This window comes from Bos taurus, chromosome 25 (assembly GCF_002263795.3).
Source record: "Bos taurus isolate L1 Dominette 01449 registration number 42190680 breed Hereford chromosome 25, ARS-UCD2.0, whole genome shotgun sequence".
Taxonomy (NCBI): domain Eukaryota; kingdom Metazoa; phylum Chordata; class Mammalia; order Artiodactyla; family Bovidae; genus Bos; species Bos taurus.
The window spans coordinates 37,339,212-37,357,946 of NC_037352.1; the positions used below are offsets into that span (position 1 = coordinate 37,339,212).

The 18,735-nt window shown below is 47.6% G+C and overlaps 1 protein-coding gene and 1 non-coding gene across 4 annotated transcripts in view; both read right to left on the bottom strand.

Annotated features, from left to right (window-relative positions):
* Window positions 1-16,986, bottom strand: part of TRRAP (transformation/transcription domain associated protein) — a 90,322-nt gene extending 73,336 nt beyond the window's left edge. For all 3 annotated transcript variants that reach the window (NM_001192137.4, NM_001434939.1, NM_001434938.1), the window contains 13 exon segments: window positions 975-988; window positions 990-1,114; window positions 1,887-1,983; window positions 2,802-2,890; window positions 3,088-3,165; window positions 4,654-4,779; window positions 6,324-6,380; window positions 7,136-7,219; window positions 8,161-8,265; window positions 9,285-9,395; window positions 14,094-14,143; window positions 14,561-14,721; window positions 16,862-16,986. In NM_001192137.4, the coding sequence (NP_001179066.1) occupies window positions 975-988; window positions 990-1,114; window positions 1,887-1,983; window positions 2,802-2,890; window positions 3,088-3,165; window positions 4,654-4,779; window positions 6,324-6,380; window positions 7,136-7,219; window positions 8,161-8,265; window positions 9,285-9,395; window positions 14,094-14,143; window positions 14,561-14,660 (1,036 nt within the window). In that variant the 5' untranslated portion in view covers window positions 14,661-14,721; window positions 16,862-16,986.
* On the bottom strand, window positions 14,227-14,432 carry LOC132343908 (small nucleolar RNA ZL1). The gene has a single exon (XR_009492937.1). It is a non-coding gene; the product is annotated as a small nucleolar RNA ZL1 (small nucleolar RNA).
* Window positions 16,987-18,735: the final 1,749 nt, after the last annotated feature.

The following is an 18,735-nucleotide window of genomic DNA, read 5'->3' on the forward strand; positions in this document are numbered from 1 at the left end:
TCCTTGAAAGCTGGAACCAACCACCCAAGGGGGTGGTAGTCCCTAAATGCCCCCTTATCCACTGCCCTGAAGTTGTCCTTCTTAAAGATCTTAAGGTTGGTCGTCATGGAGAAAGAAGGATACTTCTCTATGTAAACTAACAATGGGCTTCAAAATAAATATTCAAAATCGTGTTTGCAAGGAAAAAAAGCAGCAGCCTCTAAGAGCTGAATTCAACCAGTCTAACATCTAACTTAACTTCGGAGAGTAGTGTCTCGGAAACCTGTTGTTCTTTGTAGAGTTAACAAGACTGAAACCAAGCTTCACGGTCCCCAAAAGAGTGCCAGGGAAAGACCCACCCTGCCTGCTGGATCGGACGTGACCAAACACACATGAGAAAGATTTCTAATCTGTCAGCACTTCAGCAAGGACAAACCTCCCGCTCCCCACCCCACCTCCAAAGTCGTTATTACTCAGTTGGCAGGAAAACCCAAAGTCAGTCACTTGAGACGCGACTTAGTCACTTCAGCGAACAGATTTTAAGACATTCCATGTAAACTGTTCATCGTTTCATAGCATGGAGAAAGAAAACACGGTCTTCCTCTCACCTTTTAAAGCTCGCTGGCTCTGAGTCAGAAAAAGCAAATGGATATTTGCAGTGTCAAAAGATAGGCAGTCAGAAGGCAGAGACACACTGAGAGCTACTCAGATGGTAAACTGGGCTAAGGAGATTGTCACATTAATTATGAAATTGTTGATGAGATAAAGCAAGAACCCTGGTGGCAGGTGAAACAGAGAGGCAGTCAGAGAGAGGAACGAGGCGGAGAGGGAAAGAGGGGAGGGAAGAAGGCAGACACAGACCCAGAAGAGAAAACAAAGCCAGAGCAGCAATAAACCAGGGAAAGATCAACGGAGCCAGAAACCCTGGGCAGGCTGATGGCCCAGCCCTCGCTCGCTTGCAGGCAGGCAGGCAGGCAGAGGCCGGGCGGACGTACGGTTTCTCAGCTCCTGTGGTGAGGATGTGCTTGGCGGCGATCAGCAGCTCCTTCCGGAGGTGCGCGGTCTCCGCCGGACAATTTGAAAGCAGCTGTAACATTCCTTTGACCATCTGCTGAGAGTACTTAGTCACCAACTCCTGCACCAGGGAGAGGAAAGCAACGTAGTTACACTGATGGGCGGCTGTTGAGAAAAATCCAAGTTTCATAAATTTTTAAACAAAAAAATTTTCAGTTAGGACTAAATTTGGCTCAGAGGACCCTCAGAAATAATAAGCCTAACAATCAAGCATTTGCCTTGTCTGGTCAGTCTGCGTGCTGCCACCCTGCTGGGAGAGGCGGCGACACAGGAGGAGTTCAATGGGATCATGGAGGCCCTTTTTATTTTCTGCGTCTTTCCAACTTTCAACAATGTCCCTGTTACAGGGAAGGAGGGAGAAATAAACATCCAAGTTAAAAAACAAAATTCTTCACTCAGTCATCCCATCGACGTGAGTCACAAATGACACCTTTAATCAGCTCAGAATGAGTTCAAGTCACGTCTGCCTTCTGAGGAGTCTCAGGAAGTTATTCACGATAACTCAAGCTGACCAAAAGAGCAAAGGGCATCTACTTCAGATTTTTTTTACTAATATAAAAATGTCATCTCTTTGACATTCTGCAAAAGTCAAAAAACTATGGGGACAGAAGACAAACCAGTGTTTGCCAGGGACAGGGGGCGGGAGGACGAGACTGGCTATGTGTAAGAGGAAGTTTTTGGAAGATGGAAATGTTCTGTATTTTGATGTACTGGTTGGTGGTTAGGTATGTATCTGTTGATTCAGCAAACTGTACACCCACAAAAGGTGAATTTTACTCCTTGTAAATTATATCTCAGTAAACCTGATTTAAAACAGAGGTCAGTGAACTTACCTGGTAAATTCTGATGATGTAAGCTAAAAATGACAACGTTTTAATTTGAGCAGCAATGAAATCAGCATACAGCTCCTTGTTGTAAAGTTTATGTTGCCTAAGTGAGAAGTGATAAAATTGACAACATTAGCTCTCAGCTCTTTAGGTGATATGGTATCACCTGCAGTAATTACCAAGCCCAAAAGGTTGATTTCTACACAGCAGCAACCGTTAATATGCCCACACTTTTATGCAGTTCTGAGTAACATAAAGAGGCCTTAAAGACATAAAGCAGGCAGTTTTGCCAGGCCCTTGGGCAGCACCCACAACCTGAACCCCAACAGTCAATGGGAGACCGACCTGCCTGCTCCCCAAGGAAGGCACCTATTTGAACAATGAAAGACCTGTGCCACAGGGCTTCTCAGAGCGGATCCACCCTTAGATCCTGCCCTCGAGTGACTAAGAGCCAGACAGGCCACAGGTCAAGGAGACAAGTGCTAAGGGTCTGAGGAGGAACGCCACGAAGTCGGAGAAAATGCTTTGCTGAGAGGCTTCGGGGGTCTGGCCCAGTCAGTGATTAAGGGTAATGGCGTAAAAGGGCCTCCTAGCCCTCATGCAAAGAGGAGCAGCAAGAAAACAGGCTCGACGGCGAGGCGGCCCGGAGCCTCTCAGAGCTGAAATCAGGACAGGAAGCCCTAACGATAGTTTCAAATTTACATGACACCAAGGACAGAGGGGGCACATCATCTTTCCAAAACAAGGAATCAAAAAAACCATTACTATCATCATCAAAATGTAAGTTCAGAAAGCCACAAATACATACAAGTTAAACCAAAATTTTATCTAAGTTTCCTGTTTCACAAATGACGACAAGTGTAGTGCCACTTGGATTAAAGAGCTATGGAGGTCGGCTACATCACTGGCGAGAAATCTCACCTGGCTTGTGCAGATACCTGAATTGCAATGGTATTCATGATCAGGGGCACAAACTCCGCAACGACATTGTGGATATTCAGTTTGTAGAGCTAAAAGCAAACACATCAGATTCTCATGCTTTTTCACTCTGCTTATAGCGAACTAATTTGGCATAGCAAAGACACTGTGAGATTCATTACTCGGCACACACGTAACATATACATCTATTTGCCACAGAAAAGCAGGTGTGTAAAGTGTCGTAAAATGAGAAGCCTTAAACCCCGGAAGCTACTGAAAATACACATACCTGATACATTAACACAACAATGATGGGCAATTCTGCCAACACTTTCAAAGAAAGCGATCCTCTGGGAATGATGGAATGCTGGAAGACAGGAATACAGAGGACTGTGGTCACCACCTTGCCACCTAGTATAGCCCCCATCAGTGTCCCACCACTGAGCACCACCCGGTCGAAATACAGGGAAGGGAAAACACCGACTCATCTCTGTAATTATCTGTGGTGAAAGCAGCAAAATATTTTGAAAACAAAGTACAAGAATTATCATTCGATGTAAAGGGTTTTATATTTTACAACTTCATCACTTGTAGTAAAATCCTCAAGAAAAATGTGTCAAAAAGAGATTCAACTCATTGGAGAAATTTAAAAAAAAAATTTTTTTTTAAATCTGTTATGGGCTTCCCCGGTAGTTCAGTTGGTAAAGAATCCGCCTGCAATGCAGGAAACCCCAGTTCAATTACTGGGTCGGGAAGATCTACTGGAGAAGGGACAGGCTACCCACGCCAGTTTTCTTGGGCTTCCCTTGTGGCTCAGCTGGTAAACAACCTGCCTGCAATGTGGGAGACATGGGTTCGATCCCTGGGTTGGGAAGATCCCCTGGAGAAGGGAAAGGCTACCCACTCCAGTATTCTGGCCTTGAGAATCCCATGGACTGTATAGGCCATGAGGTCATGAAGAGTAAGACATGACTGAGTGACTTTCACTTTCACTTCACTTTCAAAAGAAAAACAGTAACGTGCGTACCTAGTTTTATTCAAAGGTACTTATAAACAGGAAAAATACAATAAATATAAGAAAAAAATTGTCAATACATAAAATCTCAAATAGGTAAGGAAAATATCAGACTCAAAAACACAAATGGAAATGAATGGATAGGAAAAGGGAAGTGAAAAAAGTTTGTAATTCAGGAAGAGCAAAGAAATGACAGCTTTGTTCCTTATAAACTAAAATGTAGTTTCCTATGCTCATATTGAAACAGTCTGCAAAACATCGCAGTAGAACAAACACAGATGATTGTCTTGATTTAATCATAAAACACAATCATAGTACATATTCAATACATGTTCCCTATGTGGCCAGTGCTATAGATTTAACACATGAGCTGCAGAAAATAACACTGTTACCGTCACAAAACTCATGGTTCATGAACTTTCCTACAGTGATAAAACGCAAGTGGTGGAGCTGTAACATTCTAGAACTTCTGTCCCCGGAGCCCACACGGGCAGGCACTGAACTACAGGTTTATACGTAGTTTAAAGGGACTTCACTACTGTTGAAGCTAAGAACAGGCCGGGGCCCCCTGCAGGGTTAGCTGCTCTCATTCCACCATGATTCTGCATGTCTGCATCAGTAGTGAGCGACAGTTCACGCGCACACCTGCAGAGCACAATCAGTGAGGCTCTCTTGTGCGCACACACATTTATTTGCTTATTTTAAATGCCTCCATGAGTTTAATTTTTATGAAAAACCAAAAAGCTTAGGGTCTAAAAAGTCAAGACCTCGGGCTTCCTCCACCGGGGGAGAAGATGTGGATAAAAGCAAAGCTAGGAGCAGAACAACCGAGACACGTACTGTTCTTGTCTCGCTGTCCTCACGCTCGGGGTTCACCTTCACAGCGATCGTCGTGATCATTCCGACCATCTCTGGGGGAGGGACGGTGTTCTCAGGGATCACCTGAGGGTTCTCAAAGTAGCGGTTCTACAGAAAAAGCAGAGAAGTCATTTTTCCTAAAGTCAAACACAACATTCCTCTTAATAAAACACGCCTGACGTGGGGCAGGGACGCTCAATATCCTGCCCACGTATGCAACATCAGCCCCACAGTACTAGGAGGCCCCTTTCTTCAGGACCATGAAGATAACACGGCACATTCTCCACCTCCAACAACAGAGAACAGACTTGCCCACAGCCCTCTCTACTAGTGTTTCCAGGCTGATGGAAGAGGAAAGGTGTGCCACGTTACACTGCTACCTCAATGAAGCAGGATGCAGCTCTCTAGTGATAAGAAACCAGGAGCTGGTCCCTACTGAAATAACTTCCCAGTCTCCTAAATAACAGAAGCATAGTCCAGGAGACATTTTAAAAAGCCAGGAAGGACCTCACTGGCATCCTTAGTTCTCAGTGGAATTTGGGCTTCATGTTAAAAAAAAGACAGCTTCGTATGAAAAATAGCTCCTTTGATGAAAACAGTAGCTGACACAATGATAATCTGATAACTTGGAAGGCAATCTAAGTTTTATACACTACTGGCATCACCGACTCAATGGACATGAATTTGAGCAAACTCCAAGAGATAGTAGAGGAGAGGAGCCTGGTGGGCTACAGTCCACGGGGTCGCAGAGTCTCAGACATGACTTAGTGACTGAACGACAACAGCAGCGGCAGATTAAAATCCTCAGAAAACAAAAAGTGAATTCTACCATCTGTTAATTTTTTAAAAATTCAAGGTTAAAAAACACCTTCACAGTAGAAACTCTGAAACAAACACATTTATGCACAATGATCTTATACTACAGTATTATTGGTGGGAACCAGGGAGAAGGTCAGAATACACGGATACGGCAGAATTATCAGTCGCTCAGAACGACGACTGCCAAAGGGAGAGCCCTGGAGGACGCTCCCTGCTGTGACAGCGAGTCCTTGCAGTGGCGGGGGACGGGGAGCAAGCGGCGCCCCTCTTCCACTCCACACACTTTAACACGGGTGGCCCTGCTCGGAAACAGTTCTTTCAAGATACGGAAAAATTTTAATGACACAGAAAAGCGCCGCAAGTATACACCACTCCCCCAAAAGCTTCAAGACTATGAGTGCAAACCATCTCTACAAAGCACACAGTGAAACTCGAAACAGCAATGTCAATGGTTGCTTACAAGTCAAAAGATAATTATGGACAATTTGTTTTCCATTTTGTAATACAAAACTTCTTTAAGAATATACTGCTTTATGTAAAAATGCAGTAAACAATGAAACTAAAAGGACTCTTTTTTTGAAGTGGCTAATTTATCAATCGCTATCTGGGAGATGGTGAAGGACGGGGGAGCCAGGCATGCTGCAGTCCATGGGGCCACAAGCGTTGGACATGACTTAGCAACTGAACGGCAACAATTTATCAACCTAGATTTTGACTAAACGAAACATTCCTCATTGTAAAATTAGCACCCTTCCAATTATTCTTTCAACCCTTTGGAATAAGGTAGGCATAAATATAAATGATAAATTCAAAATAATATAAAAAAAGCATACCACTACTTTTGGAAGCTCCTTGTAAATCTGTTTCACAAAATCCAAAAAATGATGAATCTAAAAAAAAAAAAAAGACAATATAAAGATATTTGTAATGCAAATACAGATTTTCTGTAACCATTTTCAGAAAATGCTTACAGTAAGAAAAATATCAAGTCTTCAAATATAAGATCTCATGAAATAGGCAAGAAAAATGCCAGACTCAAGACACAAATAGGCGATGAATGTGAACACACAGATCAAAAAAAGAAAAAGAGACAAAGACTGATAAACCGAAAACAAGTTTTCTAATTCAGGGAGAGCAAAGGAATGAAATAATAAATGCCACTTCTTGTCTTTCAAAAAGTAGCAACAGCACAAGCTGGAGGGAGTGAGCCAGGGAGACTCACTGCAAGCCCTCTGCACACCAGTGGGGCAACCCAGCACAGGGGCATCAGGACGTGACACCTGTGACCTGGGGGTCCTACTGCTACAAACTCAGTCTACAAAGTAATTTAAACTATAAACAAACACTAGGTTACGGTCATAAAATAAAAACTCTGAAATGCCCTAAATATCCAAAACTGTACAAGATTATTATATACCCATTACAAATCAACTTTACAAAACATTCTTTATGATTGGGAAAACACATACATATAAAGTGAAGGGAAACAACCAGGATGTGATACGTTATCCACAGTAGAATTAATTATAAAACAGACAGACACGTAAGGTGGGAAAAAGAAGAAAGGAAACTCAGAGTGAAAAATTCACACAGCAGAAGGAATCTGTCAGTACACTTCATAAATGCCATCAGAATAAACACTTACTTCCTGGGTGATGGGCGGCCTGAACTGTTTGTGTAGTTCAATAATGATTCTTAGACAAATAAGAACATTTTCTTCATTTTCCGTCTTAAAAAAAAAAGGCATTTAGAAGAGTTATATTACTGAAATCTTATCTTACTAAAAGGATTAAAGAGTATTTCCTCAGCATTTTTTGCATATACACCCTCCATCAACCCACTTAAATGTGATTTGCAGAAAACTGATAAACCCACAGAACACAGCTGACCCAGACAGGACGTGTTCGTGGCCTCTGGTGGACCATCTGAAGGTACCCCACCGGCAGGTTCTGCCAGAGTCAACAGATGAGTAACCGGCAAGTCACACTACAAACCAAGGCCTTAACAACAGACACGTCTCACTGCTTGCAAAGATTGCCAGAAGAGTAATAGCTGAGCACCCGCGTGCACTGGACCCTGTGCTAACACGACACACATCACGGGAGTTGGGGTGTCGTCCGCATCCTAGCAGAGGCAGCTAAGGCTCAGGGCAAGAGAAACGAGGCTGGTGTGGCAGAGCTAACACACGACACAGCCGAGACCTGAGATCAGCGTGACACCCTCCCGAGCTCACCTTCCCAAGGGGCCCAGAAGCGCGACGGAATGCTGAACACGTCAAGACTGAGGGCAGCAAGAAAACGATTCCAGAAGCTAGCTTAGCAGGCACCCCGTGGATTAACCCAAGAACGTGAGCAACCCTTCATGACGACCGTGCGCCTACTGCGCCTGACACACAAGCACAGAGGTGCAGGGCCAGCCCCCGAGCTCAGAGCCCGCCAGCCCCCACCCACTGTGTCGAGTCAAGCCCCTGTGACCCCAAGAAGATCTTCACTTAATAATCTTTCTTAGTAATCTGGCTGGCAAAGTGGGAGAAAACAGGCAGTTAAGAAAATTTCCATTTGTGAAACTAAATTTTACTGAAAGAGAAACCGGTTGCTTACAGACAGGATTTTACTGTAAGAAAATCATTAAAAGCTTTCAAAGTGGCTAAAAAGAATTCTCAAAAGTTACCTCTAAAAAGCGAAACATCACAGACAAGACATTTTTTGTATGCGGACGAAGATGCTCGTTGGTTGGTATTCTATGAATTATTTCAAGAACAAGCTTCCGCAGTTGCTGTTGAAGAGAAACAACGGTATAAATATGAAACCCTTCCAAGAGTTCCAAGATAGTGTTTTGCGTCCCACAAGCGTCACACACGCCTGCACCCAGCACTGGGAGCCACCATGCTACAAGATGGAGCCCATTTTACAAACAGTCCCGTAAATTATTTAAACGTAATCCAAGGCATGTACTACAAACTGGCATTTTCTGCATTTCCGTAGCTGTGTACCAAGTCAAGTAAGCCAAATTTTCTTTCACACCTCGTCACCACTGCCAGGAGAAGGACACGAGGGCAGCGGGTGTGAATTTAAGACAAAAAGACCGGAACACCAACGCAACTTCACTGGCCATCTCCCTGCATCATCTCAGTCCAGCTCCTGGGACGAGCTCTCCAGTTACCTCGGACCGAACCACCGATCGTATCGCAGGCTGTGCCAGGCTTTCGTGATTTTGTCTACAGAACTAAGAACTTGAACAGAACTCAGAGGGACATCTTGAGCTGTCACCACACAAGAATGTTTCATTCAGCAGTTCACTTTACTGGTGCTGTGGTAATTTTAAAAATTTTTCAAGAGATACAAGCTGAAACATTTATAGAAAAAAAAAAGACGACGGGGCTGTTTTAAAATGATCAAGGTCAAAGTGTGTATGGGAGGTGCAAAGAGGAGGCGCGGGTATAGAGAAAACCGGGCAGAGTTACGGGAACTGAAAACAGTGTGAGGCTAGAGCTGGGCACCAGGCATGCGGGGGGTCGTGAAATTCTCCCCCCACTTGTACACACGGGTGAACTTACAACACGCAGCCCACGCATGTGCGCTGGCCAGCACGTGTGGAGAGGTTAAACAGTCAGAGAGATGGCCGCGAGGAAATAAAACCAAGACAGCTACCTGAGGAGGCGATGGCCTTGGGCAAAGGGACCCTTATCTGGCAACACTGCTCTCATTTCTAAGGGCAGCTTAGGTGTTTGAGTTGTTTTCATTCACAAGGGCTGGGGCCCCTGCAGCAGGACATTCTTCTCCTGAACAGCTTACCTGGGCTGGTTTCTCCTGAAGAAACTGAACTTCTCCATCTTGAAGAAACGTAAGGAACCGAGGGATGATGTGTTCCAGGAATGTGGAATACTGAGGAGAGGAGGTCACATTCTAATCACGCAGGAAGAAAAGAGAACGCCGTTACGGTCTACGTACGGATAGTTCCACTGTAAATTCACATGTCACCATCAGCTCGAGAGACATTCTGGGAGAGCTGCTAGCAATTTTTAAAACTTTCAGATGCTTTAATGATAACATCGTTTGAAATAAGTTGACTGCTGCTTCTGAAATCCACTTCAAGAGAACTAAATGCTAACATTTAGTGCTCAGCCTAGAAAAGCTGATGCTGTGGAGAACGTTCACTTCAGAGCCTGTCGGGGCTGACTTTGCCACCCTCTAAGGAGACTTGATCTGAATCTCTTCATCTGGAGGATGAGGAGCTTGACCACACTGAAGTCTAAAACTCCAGCTTATCAGTTAGGTTGATACGAGTTAGATGAACATCACGGGTGTTAAAAGGAAACTAGGAAATGAAACTGTGGTCTAGAGACCGTGCAGTCAGATAGCGACCAGGGCAGGGCCCGGACCCCACTCGGCGAGTATAAACCTGGAACAAGCACCTGACCTCCTGGGCCTCAGTGGCCCCACCTGCGAAGAGGCTACTATCTCCTGCCTTACGTAACCATGTGCAGACTACACGAGCTGGTACACGTAAAGCTTTCCACACTGCCTATGGTAAATGCTCAACGTCGCTCCGCTATTATTTACGGCTTCGTTATTATTTACAGTGCTTGCTTCACGAACACTGTGCCCTGTGCCTTTTACTCTTTCTCACTCAATCCTCACCATGACTCTCTTAAGTATTCTGTCCATTTCATAGATTTACAAAAAAAAAAAAAAAGCTCAGAGCTTGCTGACTGTCAGAGTCACAAAGCTTTGGAAAGAGGATTCCACTCACGAGTATCTAACACCTAAGTGCTCTTCCCTCTTCCCCTTGGAGGCCTCACTTGCACATTCAACGCATGCTCCTATCACATGCTCAACGGGGATAAAACGAGGAAGAAGGTAGACAGAGTCCATGTCCTTGGAGTCGGGGGAGGCAGCAGTGTGGTGGAGAAGACAGGTAATCAAGAAACGATCTGATAACACGGAATTATGATGGGGAAAGCGCTGGGCTGGCAACTAAGGGAACCTAACCTAACTAACTGGAATCTGGAACCAGCGGCAGAGAACACCCTCTGAAGAAGGGATGCGGCTAAGAAACCCTAAGAGGCCAGCAGGGGTCAACCACGGGACAAAGTGGGAAAGGTTCTAAGAAAAGCGCACACGAAGGCACAAATTGATGAGAACTTTTTAAAGTTTCCACACGGCAGGGGTGGTAGTGCAAGAGGGAGGCACTGAACTTTTACTATCCTGAGTCTGAGAAGCCCATGGGCTGCAACTAGACGTGTCTGGCGCTGCAGATACTGGTATGGGAGAGGACACAGGTCCAGGGTTGTCTGCTGCCTGAGGAATCTGAGGAGGAGGAAATACAGGCAAAACCCAGAAAACTGTGTTTCGCCATAGGAACAAAGAGCGAGCTGCTGTTCCTGGAATACACACCCGAGCACTGGTCTCCCATGGCCAAGTTCAACTCCAGGGGCTCTGAGCCCGCAGCACGCTGGGCAAGGGGCCACCCCCAGGAGCTGGCAGCCCCTCCCCCAGCAGTCTGCGAATCCACGGGGGACAAGAACTGTGCTTGTCACTTTTCACCCCCAACATCTAACTTTTATGAAACATCCCCACTCAAGGATTCAAGGAAAAGAGGTGAGAGTCAAGTTGGAACATTATTGAGGTTATCAAGAAAGCCAGGTCATCTACTCGTCAGCCCACAGCATCCAGATTCCACAGCCTTCAAAGCATCTTGAGTGTCAAATTCCTCCCATAGGACAGATGCAACAGGTTGCTCAGTTATGCCAGGATTTCAACCCAGCCCACAGCTTTTCGATCCACAGGAATGTCCCCCATGATTTCTAACTTGAACATTTCTCTATTTTCTGTTAGGAGAGACGGCCCCTATGATACTTACTTTGCTTGGAATCTTATCCCTAAGTGGTTAATGAAAAGAATTTCTAAGATTCCTCAAACTCTTGCGAAGTCTTCATTTCACTTAAATATTTAGTTCTGGGATAGGAGTGGTGGTAATTTAGAATTACTTTCTGATGGTCATTCCAAGTATTTCATTCTTTGAAGGACTCAGTCATCTGAATTTCATTTAAGCTAAATGTCTATCAGATAGATTTCAAAAAGCATTATTTGGAAAAGCCCCAAGTGCTTTTCATTCTGCTAATTTAATCGATGCATCTGAGACCAAAGTGGGAACTGACTTGCTAACTGCCAGACTCTCGCCAACGGGAGAGGAAGGAATGAGACACTTCCCTGGAAGAGCCCCCTGCGCCCATCAGGCCGGCCCACCTGCCACTCCTGAAGCATCACAGGCGGCGCCGTGATCCCAGCCTCTCAGGCAAACCTCCGAGAGCTGTGGTTCTGTCCAGAGAATGCAAAATGCAAGCCTTTCCTGTTCTACTCCCACCTCTGTTTTTAAACAGTTTGCACTAATAGTGGAAGAGAAAGCTCTTTCGTTCAACCTCTAAATATCTCAGGATTTTTTTTGTCCCACTTCAGTACAAGGCAACAAGTTCTTAAAAACATCTATTTAACACAAAACAAAACCAAACAATTTCCCTACCAAAGAAAAATACCATCCGTTACTATAGATAGGAAGGTATCAGATTCAATCCCACTAACATTCATCTCGTGTTTAGTGATTCAAATGACAGAGGCTAGGAAACATTTTGTTCTTAATAATCATATTAGCTCTGTGAGAAAGGTTTTCCCATCCCCACATTAAAAACAAGAAAGTGACTCTCTCTTTGGCCTATGAGACTGACTGGCACCAGACTAACCGTCAAGTTGGACAAAATATAGATAACAGTTTTGGGCGCTGGAACAGAGGCGGAGCAAGGCCATGATCTCCAGAAGAGGGGAACTCACCAGCCACGCCCCACCTCGACTCTCTGCCTGGGTCCCATTTCCCGACTGGGCTCAGGAGGCCGGAGCCCAGGGTAAGCACCATGGTCCTGCTGAGCTGAAGAGCAAACAGCGAGTTTGCAGCAGCCAAAGTGGCTGGAATCTGCAGGGCAAAGCCCCAGAGGAGAAAGGAACTACAGAATGGGGGTGTGGATGGTCTCCCCAGAGTTCTGGACAAAGCACTGGGCTGTACTTCTGGTGAGGGAAGGTAAGACTGCCTGAGGCTTGCCAGAGAGTGCGGGCTTGAGGACTGAGAAATGAAGAGACGTCAGAGGTCTAGCAACGTTAGAGGATACTGGGGGTCTGGCCTCGACACAGTGCAAAGACCTTAACACCTGGAGACACCTCAGACACTCGGCTGACGAAGGACCACGCCCCCGAGGAAGGTCTAGTTTACCCAACCCAACAGAGTCTAAAATCAGTGAGAGCCACACCGAGATGGGGTTCGGAGGTTGAAGCCTACCAAGTCAGAGGGACTTTAGAAACCCCTTGGGCTTCCCACAGACCCTCGAGCACAGCGTAAAACCAAAACTCCACAAGCTCACTGAGATCGGCCAGCACCTGCACTGCTGACTACAGTACAAATATCAACTCTTCCAAGGGAGGTGACAGAACCCAGGGTCCCTACACTTCACAACGTCTGGTTTACAATCAAACCTACCAGACACGCAAGGAAGCAAGGCAACGTGACCTCGAGTCAACAGAAATCAACCTTAATACAGCCCAGATTTTATATTTAGCAGAGACTTCAAAGCAGTTACTACAATAAATATGATGGTCTCAATAAATGAAAATGAGGAATCTCTGCAGAGAAGTGACATTTAAAGAAGCAGCAAATGGAAATTATAGGAAGTACAGTGATTAAAATTTAAAAACACAAATAAACTGAAATTTAAAAATAGCATCACAGCAGACTGGAGATGACGGAAAAACAGCCATTGAATCTGAGGACAGATCGGAGAACAAAGAGGGAAAAGACTGAAGAAAAATGAATAGAATCTGAGCGACGAATATAAAATATAAAACTGTAGAATGTAAGACCCAAAAGACAAAAACCGAGTCTCAGAGAAGTTACAAACAGGAGAGCCAAAACTGAAAGCCAGCACTCATTCCACACAGTAACATACCGTCCATTACCTAATGTAGCAAATCTACAACAGAAGTCTGAGTGTATTCTGAAGGCATACACCTAGAAGAGGTATCGGAGAAGGCAAGAGCACCCCACTCCAGTACTCTTGCCTGGAAACTCCCATGGACGGAGGGGCCTGGTGGGCTGCAGTCCATGGGGTAGCTGAGGGTCAGACATGACTGAGAGACTTCACTTTCACGCACTGGAGTAGGAAACGGCAACCTACTCCAGTGTTCTTGCCTGGAGAATCCCAGGGACGGCGGAGCCTGGTGGGCTGCCATCTATGGGGTTGCACAGAGTCGGACACGACTGAAGCGACTTAGCAGCCATAGCAGCAGCAGAAGAGGTATACGGTATTTGAAAAGTGAAAACAAGGCCAAATACCTAAACAAAACAACATTCCTCAACACTGTTTGGGACTCACTATCACTAGTGTGAAGACAATGGACAATACTGTACAGATTTTCAAATTTCAATTTTGAAATACAACACATTACATTAACAAAGAATATAACTTTTAGGTGACTAGTGAAAAGACTTAACAAGGGAACTGTAGGAAAGCACATGTATTTATCTCAAAATGAAAAGGTATAAAAATATAAAGCTCATACCTCGAAGTTTTCACTAACTTCCTGCATCATTTTTAACTTTGTTTCATCAGCTGTAAATAACAAAACAAATGATCAGGTAATTGAAATTATGTTAAGGGTGTTCCTAAAAATTACTGGATTTAATAATTTAAGAGAAGCAATCAGATCTTATCAGTTTAACTGTCATGGTCCAAAAGGAGGCACATAACTAGTTCCCTACAACCAGTCGCACGCATTCGTACTCCCAGACACACGTGTGCATGCACAGACAAGGAAACACACACCCACACACACATACTCCCACGCACGCGCGTGCCTCTTTGGAGCTCCAGCTAGTAATGCTCATCACTTTGCTTCTCCACAAGGCAGAGAAAGGGGAAGTTCGGATAAAAGTTAACGTGACTACTTCTCTCAGTGTGGGCATCACCTAAACGGAGATGAAGCTGTCACATCCACACATTTCTTAATGACAAAGAGGATCAACTCACGTGTGTTTACATCCGTGAGAGCTGCCACAAACTGAAGATATTTTTTCATCAGAGTGGTTTGGTCAACCACCGTGGCCCCTTGTGTTGCAACAAATGCCATTTTTCTTTTGAGTTAGTTTGTTTCTCAAGAGAAAAGTATCATGTCCATGAGTTCGCCCAGCCTACAAAAAGAAGCACATGATTAGCTAACTTATTGAGGGCATAAATTCACAGTCTCCAGGAAAATCTTACCTAAATGCCTGTATTAATCTAAATACTTTGCCATTAATTCAGAAAACAACATGACTCCCTCTGCTTTTTTTGGAAAGTAAAAGTCCATTCTATTCATTTCTAAACACGACTTTTATACACAGATCCTTTTCTTTCCTAGAGTATGTCCATCTTTTCCTGGGCAAGGGGTCAGCAAACTCTCTGGAAAGAGCCAGATAGTAAATATTTTGGATTCTGTGCTCTGTCACAACTCTTGAGTTCTGCTATAGCCACAAAACAGCCACAGACAACTTACAAATAAATGAGCATGGCTGTAACTCATAAACCTTGACTTATGGACACTGAAATTTGAATTTCACTTTAATTGTACCATGAGACATTATTCCTCTTTTGATGCCCCTCCAACTATTAAAAAAAAGAAACTGTAAAAACCATTTTCAGTTTTTGTGCTGTATAAGAGTAGCCACCAGGCTGGATGCGGCCGGCTGACTGTGGTTGGACCCTCTCTGCACTGGGTGACCGAACTTCACTGTGCACTAAAATCAGCAGTACCAAAGGTGACTCCCAAGCACCAGGCAGAGACGAGCCCTGGGAAGCTGTAAATTTTGTTCCCACCTGGGCACACATCAGGCACTCAGGAAACACTCCTGGGATGAATGCACAGGTACTTCCAAAAACCATCTCAGTGAGTTGGAAACAGGTGTGGATGACCACACTTTAAGCACTGCAACTCCAGGTGGAAAAACGAGAGACCTGGTTCCTGTACTAAGACCCCTTACTAAGAGAACCTGGTCCAGCTGTTTATCCATCCTCCCTGCGTGAATACCCGGCTCGTTTCACTCTGCACGAAGGCGCAGTTTCAGGACTCGATTTTCTTTCTTCCTTCAACAAACACACCACCGAACTCCTCTGCAGGCCCTTCCACGGCCCTGCCTCCGGGCTTAAGCTTCCCTGCAGCTCCCACTTCTGCGCCCCTCAAGCGATGGGGACCATCCCCCCGCCCCCGGAGACCAAGAGAGAGCCCCTTCCGGCCCGCCGGCTCCAGGCAGGAGAAGGCACTAAACGGAACCAAATGGAGGGAATCCCGCCGGCCGCGCTAGACGAGACCCGACTTCGGGCTTCCCTCCCCACCTCGAACCCCAACCCCGGGGGGACCCGAGACTCGGGGTCACGGCCTCCCCTTGCCCAAGAAACTTCGGGGAACGGGGGGAGGCGTGCCTAAACTTTTTAAAAGGCTCGAATCCCACCCCCCCCCCCCGCCTTTTTTACCGAAAGCATCAAACTCTCCCATTTCCCGGGACCCCGAAGGGCCAGGCTCGCTCTCTGCCCGGTCCCCGAGTTGGGGGGCGCCCCTGAGGGGAAGACCTCCCATCTCCGCCTTGAGGGTCGGAGAGCAGCTCCAAGAGCCGAGGCCGAGCGTCCGAGCCCGGCTTGGGTCCCGCCGCCGCGTCCCGCCCACGTTCGGGGCTGGGGGTCGGAGTGGGGGTGTTTCGGGGTGTGGGGGGGACCCCCCGAGACGCCGCCGCCGCGCCCGCTCGCGACAAACGGCCCCGCCCCGCCCCGCCGGGCCAGAAGGGGCGCTGTCGACGCCGCTACCTTCGCTCCGTGCGCCCGGCTGGGGCGAGCCAGGCGCCTGCGTGCAGGCCGAGAGCGGCCCGGCCGGCCCGGGGGTGCAGGGAGGACACGGGGACCCCCAAGCCCGCCCTCCTATCGCCCCGGCCTCAAACGGCCCGCGGCTCCGCTCCGTGGGTCGCCGGCCCCGGACGCCCGGTGCCCGCCTCCCAGCGCCGGGCTACGGCGGGCGCCGAGGGCCAATCCCCGCGCCGCTTGCCCTCCGCCGTCCCGCGCTCTGCCCGCCCCGCTCCCCGGCCGGCCACGCCGCCCGGCCTGAGCCCCGGCGTCGGGGGGTAGGGGGTGCGGGAGGACTCCAAGGGCGCTCGGAGCCTCTCTCCGTCGCTCCGCGGGCCGCCGCGCCCGCAGAGGCCTCCTCACGCCCGGGCCTCGCCGGAGCCGCCGCCGCCGCCGCGCGCGCGCCTCCCGGGGCAGTTCCGCTGCCCTCTGGCGCAGCCCCGCCCTGGTCCCCGTACTTACCCCGACCTCGGCGGCCGGCCGCCCGCAGAGGCCCCCGGCCGAGTCCCAGTCTCCGTCGCGCTGCACGGCGCGCAGTCCCGCCCCCGCTTAAAGCCGCTGCGCCGGCCGCCCGAGGACTAGGCCCGGGCGCACCGCCCTCCAGTGGGTGCGGCCTGGGCGGGCAGCGGGAGCGGGGAGGGGCGTCACGCCCGGGTGGGCTCGGCCCGGCGCTTTTAAGCCTGCGTCCGCTGGGGCGGGGCTGCCGGCCCGGGAGGGAGAGGCAGGCAGGTGACCTGCGTCTCTGGGCTCTTTCTGTCCTGAATGTCTTCTCCGGAGCCAGGAAGCTGGGGAGGAGGGACGCTTGCCGCTGCAGCGAGGGCGGTGGGGGCACCCTTAGCAGGCGGCGGACGGGCCCGGGAAGAGGCCACCTCCAACGTAGCAGGCTGGGCGCGGTTTTCTCCTTCGCCGGCGTCCTGGGGGTCCTTCTGAGTCCGGGGAGGGGGAGGAGGTAAGGAGGGTCTTTGGGAAGGACGAAGGCTGAGGACGGACGGAAACCCTGGAAACATAGGGCAGCCCAGGTGTTCTGCCTGGAGGTGGCCGGCCTGGTCAGTTGCTGCAGCTTCATCACCCTGAGGCTAGAACGCAGACCTTGGACCAGAGCAATGATGACAGGGAGTGAAGGCCCTGATGCCCTGGCGCCCTGGCGTGGGCTGGACCTAAAGGTCCTGGAAGAGAAATGTACTGTCGGATCTCACCTATGGACTCCCATGTTTGAGAGTGGTTGAATGATGAGCTATTCCTGGAAACCTGTGGTTAGCGTGTTAGATGGACAGAACGCCAAGTGATGACCTGACCCACCTCCACCTGCTCCATGACCTGGCTCCATCTCCTTTTTTTGACAGTACTTCCCCATGACCCCCAACGCCCTCCCCCCCATCATCATTAACTCACCAAAATCTTTGTGTTCCCTTCTCAGATGGATACATTTCACACCTGGTAATAAATAGAGCTTGCAATTCCTGTAAGATATCCTATTCACAGACATGCTTCTTGCTTTTGTTTAATGTTGCCTTTCAAGAACAAGGCTCAGCTGAAGCGCCTGGGATTGTAAATAGATGCATTTGTACTTAGTGCCAATTATTTCTGCCCCGGGCCGGGGGGGGGGGGGGTGGGGGTGGGGGTGGGGGGAGGGTCGTAAATCAAGAAAGAAGCAGCTGTAGACAAATCCTTTGATAAGTTTCAGTTTAATTGCATTTGATAAAGACCTAGAGTTAGGTCAGTGATAACATTGGCGGAATTCCTACACTTTCCCATGGCCTTAGCTTCTCCTTTAAAAGTACCCATCATGCTGCTATGATTTTTGCCTGTTTTCTTGTCTGTCTCCTGAATTAGCAGTTGGGGACAGTGTCAACTTCATCTCTATCATATATTAATAACTTATACCCCTCCTCTGCTTAAAACCCTCCAAAGGGTAACTGTTTCAGCTTATCCTCAGCCCCTGGCCCTGTGCACCTTCCAACCTTATTCTTCATGTTCCAGCCACAATGGCCTTGCTGTGCACCCTGCCCACCTAGGACCTTGGCAGCTGATTCTTCTGCCTGAAATATTCTTCCCTCAAAGGCATAAAGCAGGCTGCTTGTCATCCTTGATGAGCTCAAATGTCATCTCCTCAGAGAGGCGAAAGGCCCAATAAGAAAACCATCACACCCCCCCCATCTCTCATTATACTGGAATTTTCCTTATAATCTGAAATTTCTTATTTACTCATTTATCATCTGTTTTTCCCTCCTAGACGGAAAGCTCCCTTCTTGTCTTTCTTTACCAATGTATTCCTATTGCCCATTGGATGTTGTCTTAGTCTCCTTAAGCTGCCACTACAAACCATCACAGACTGG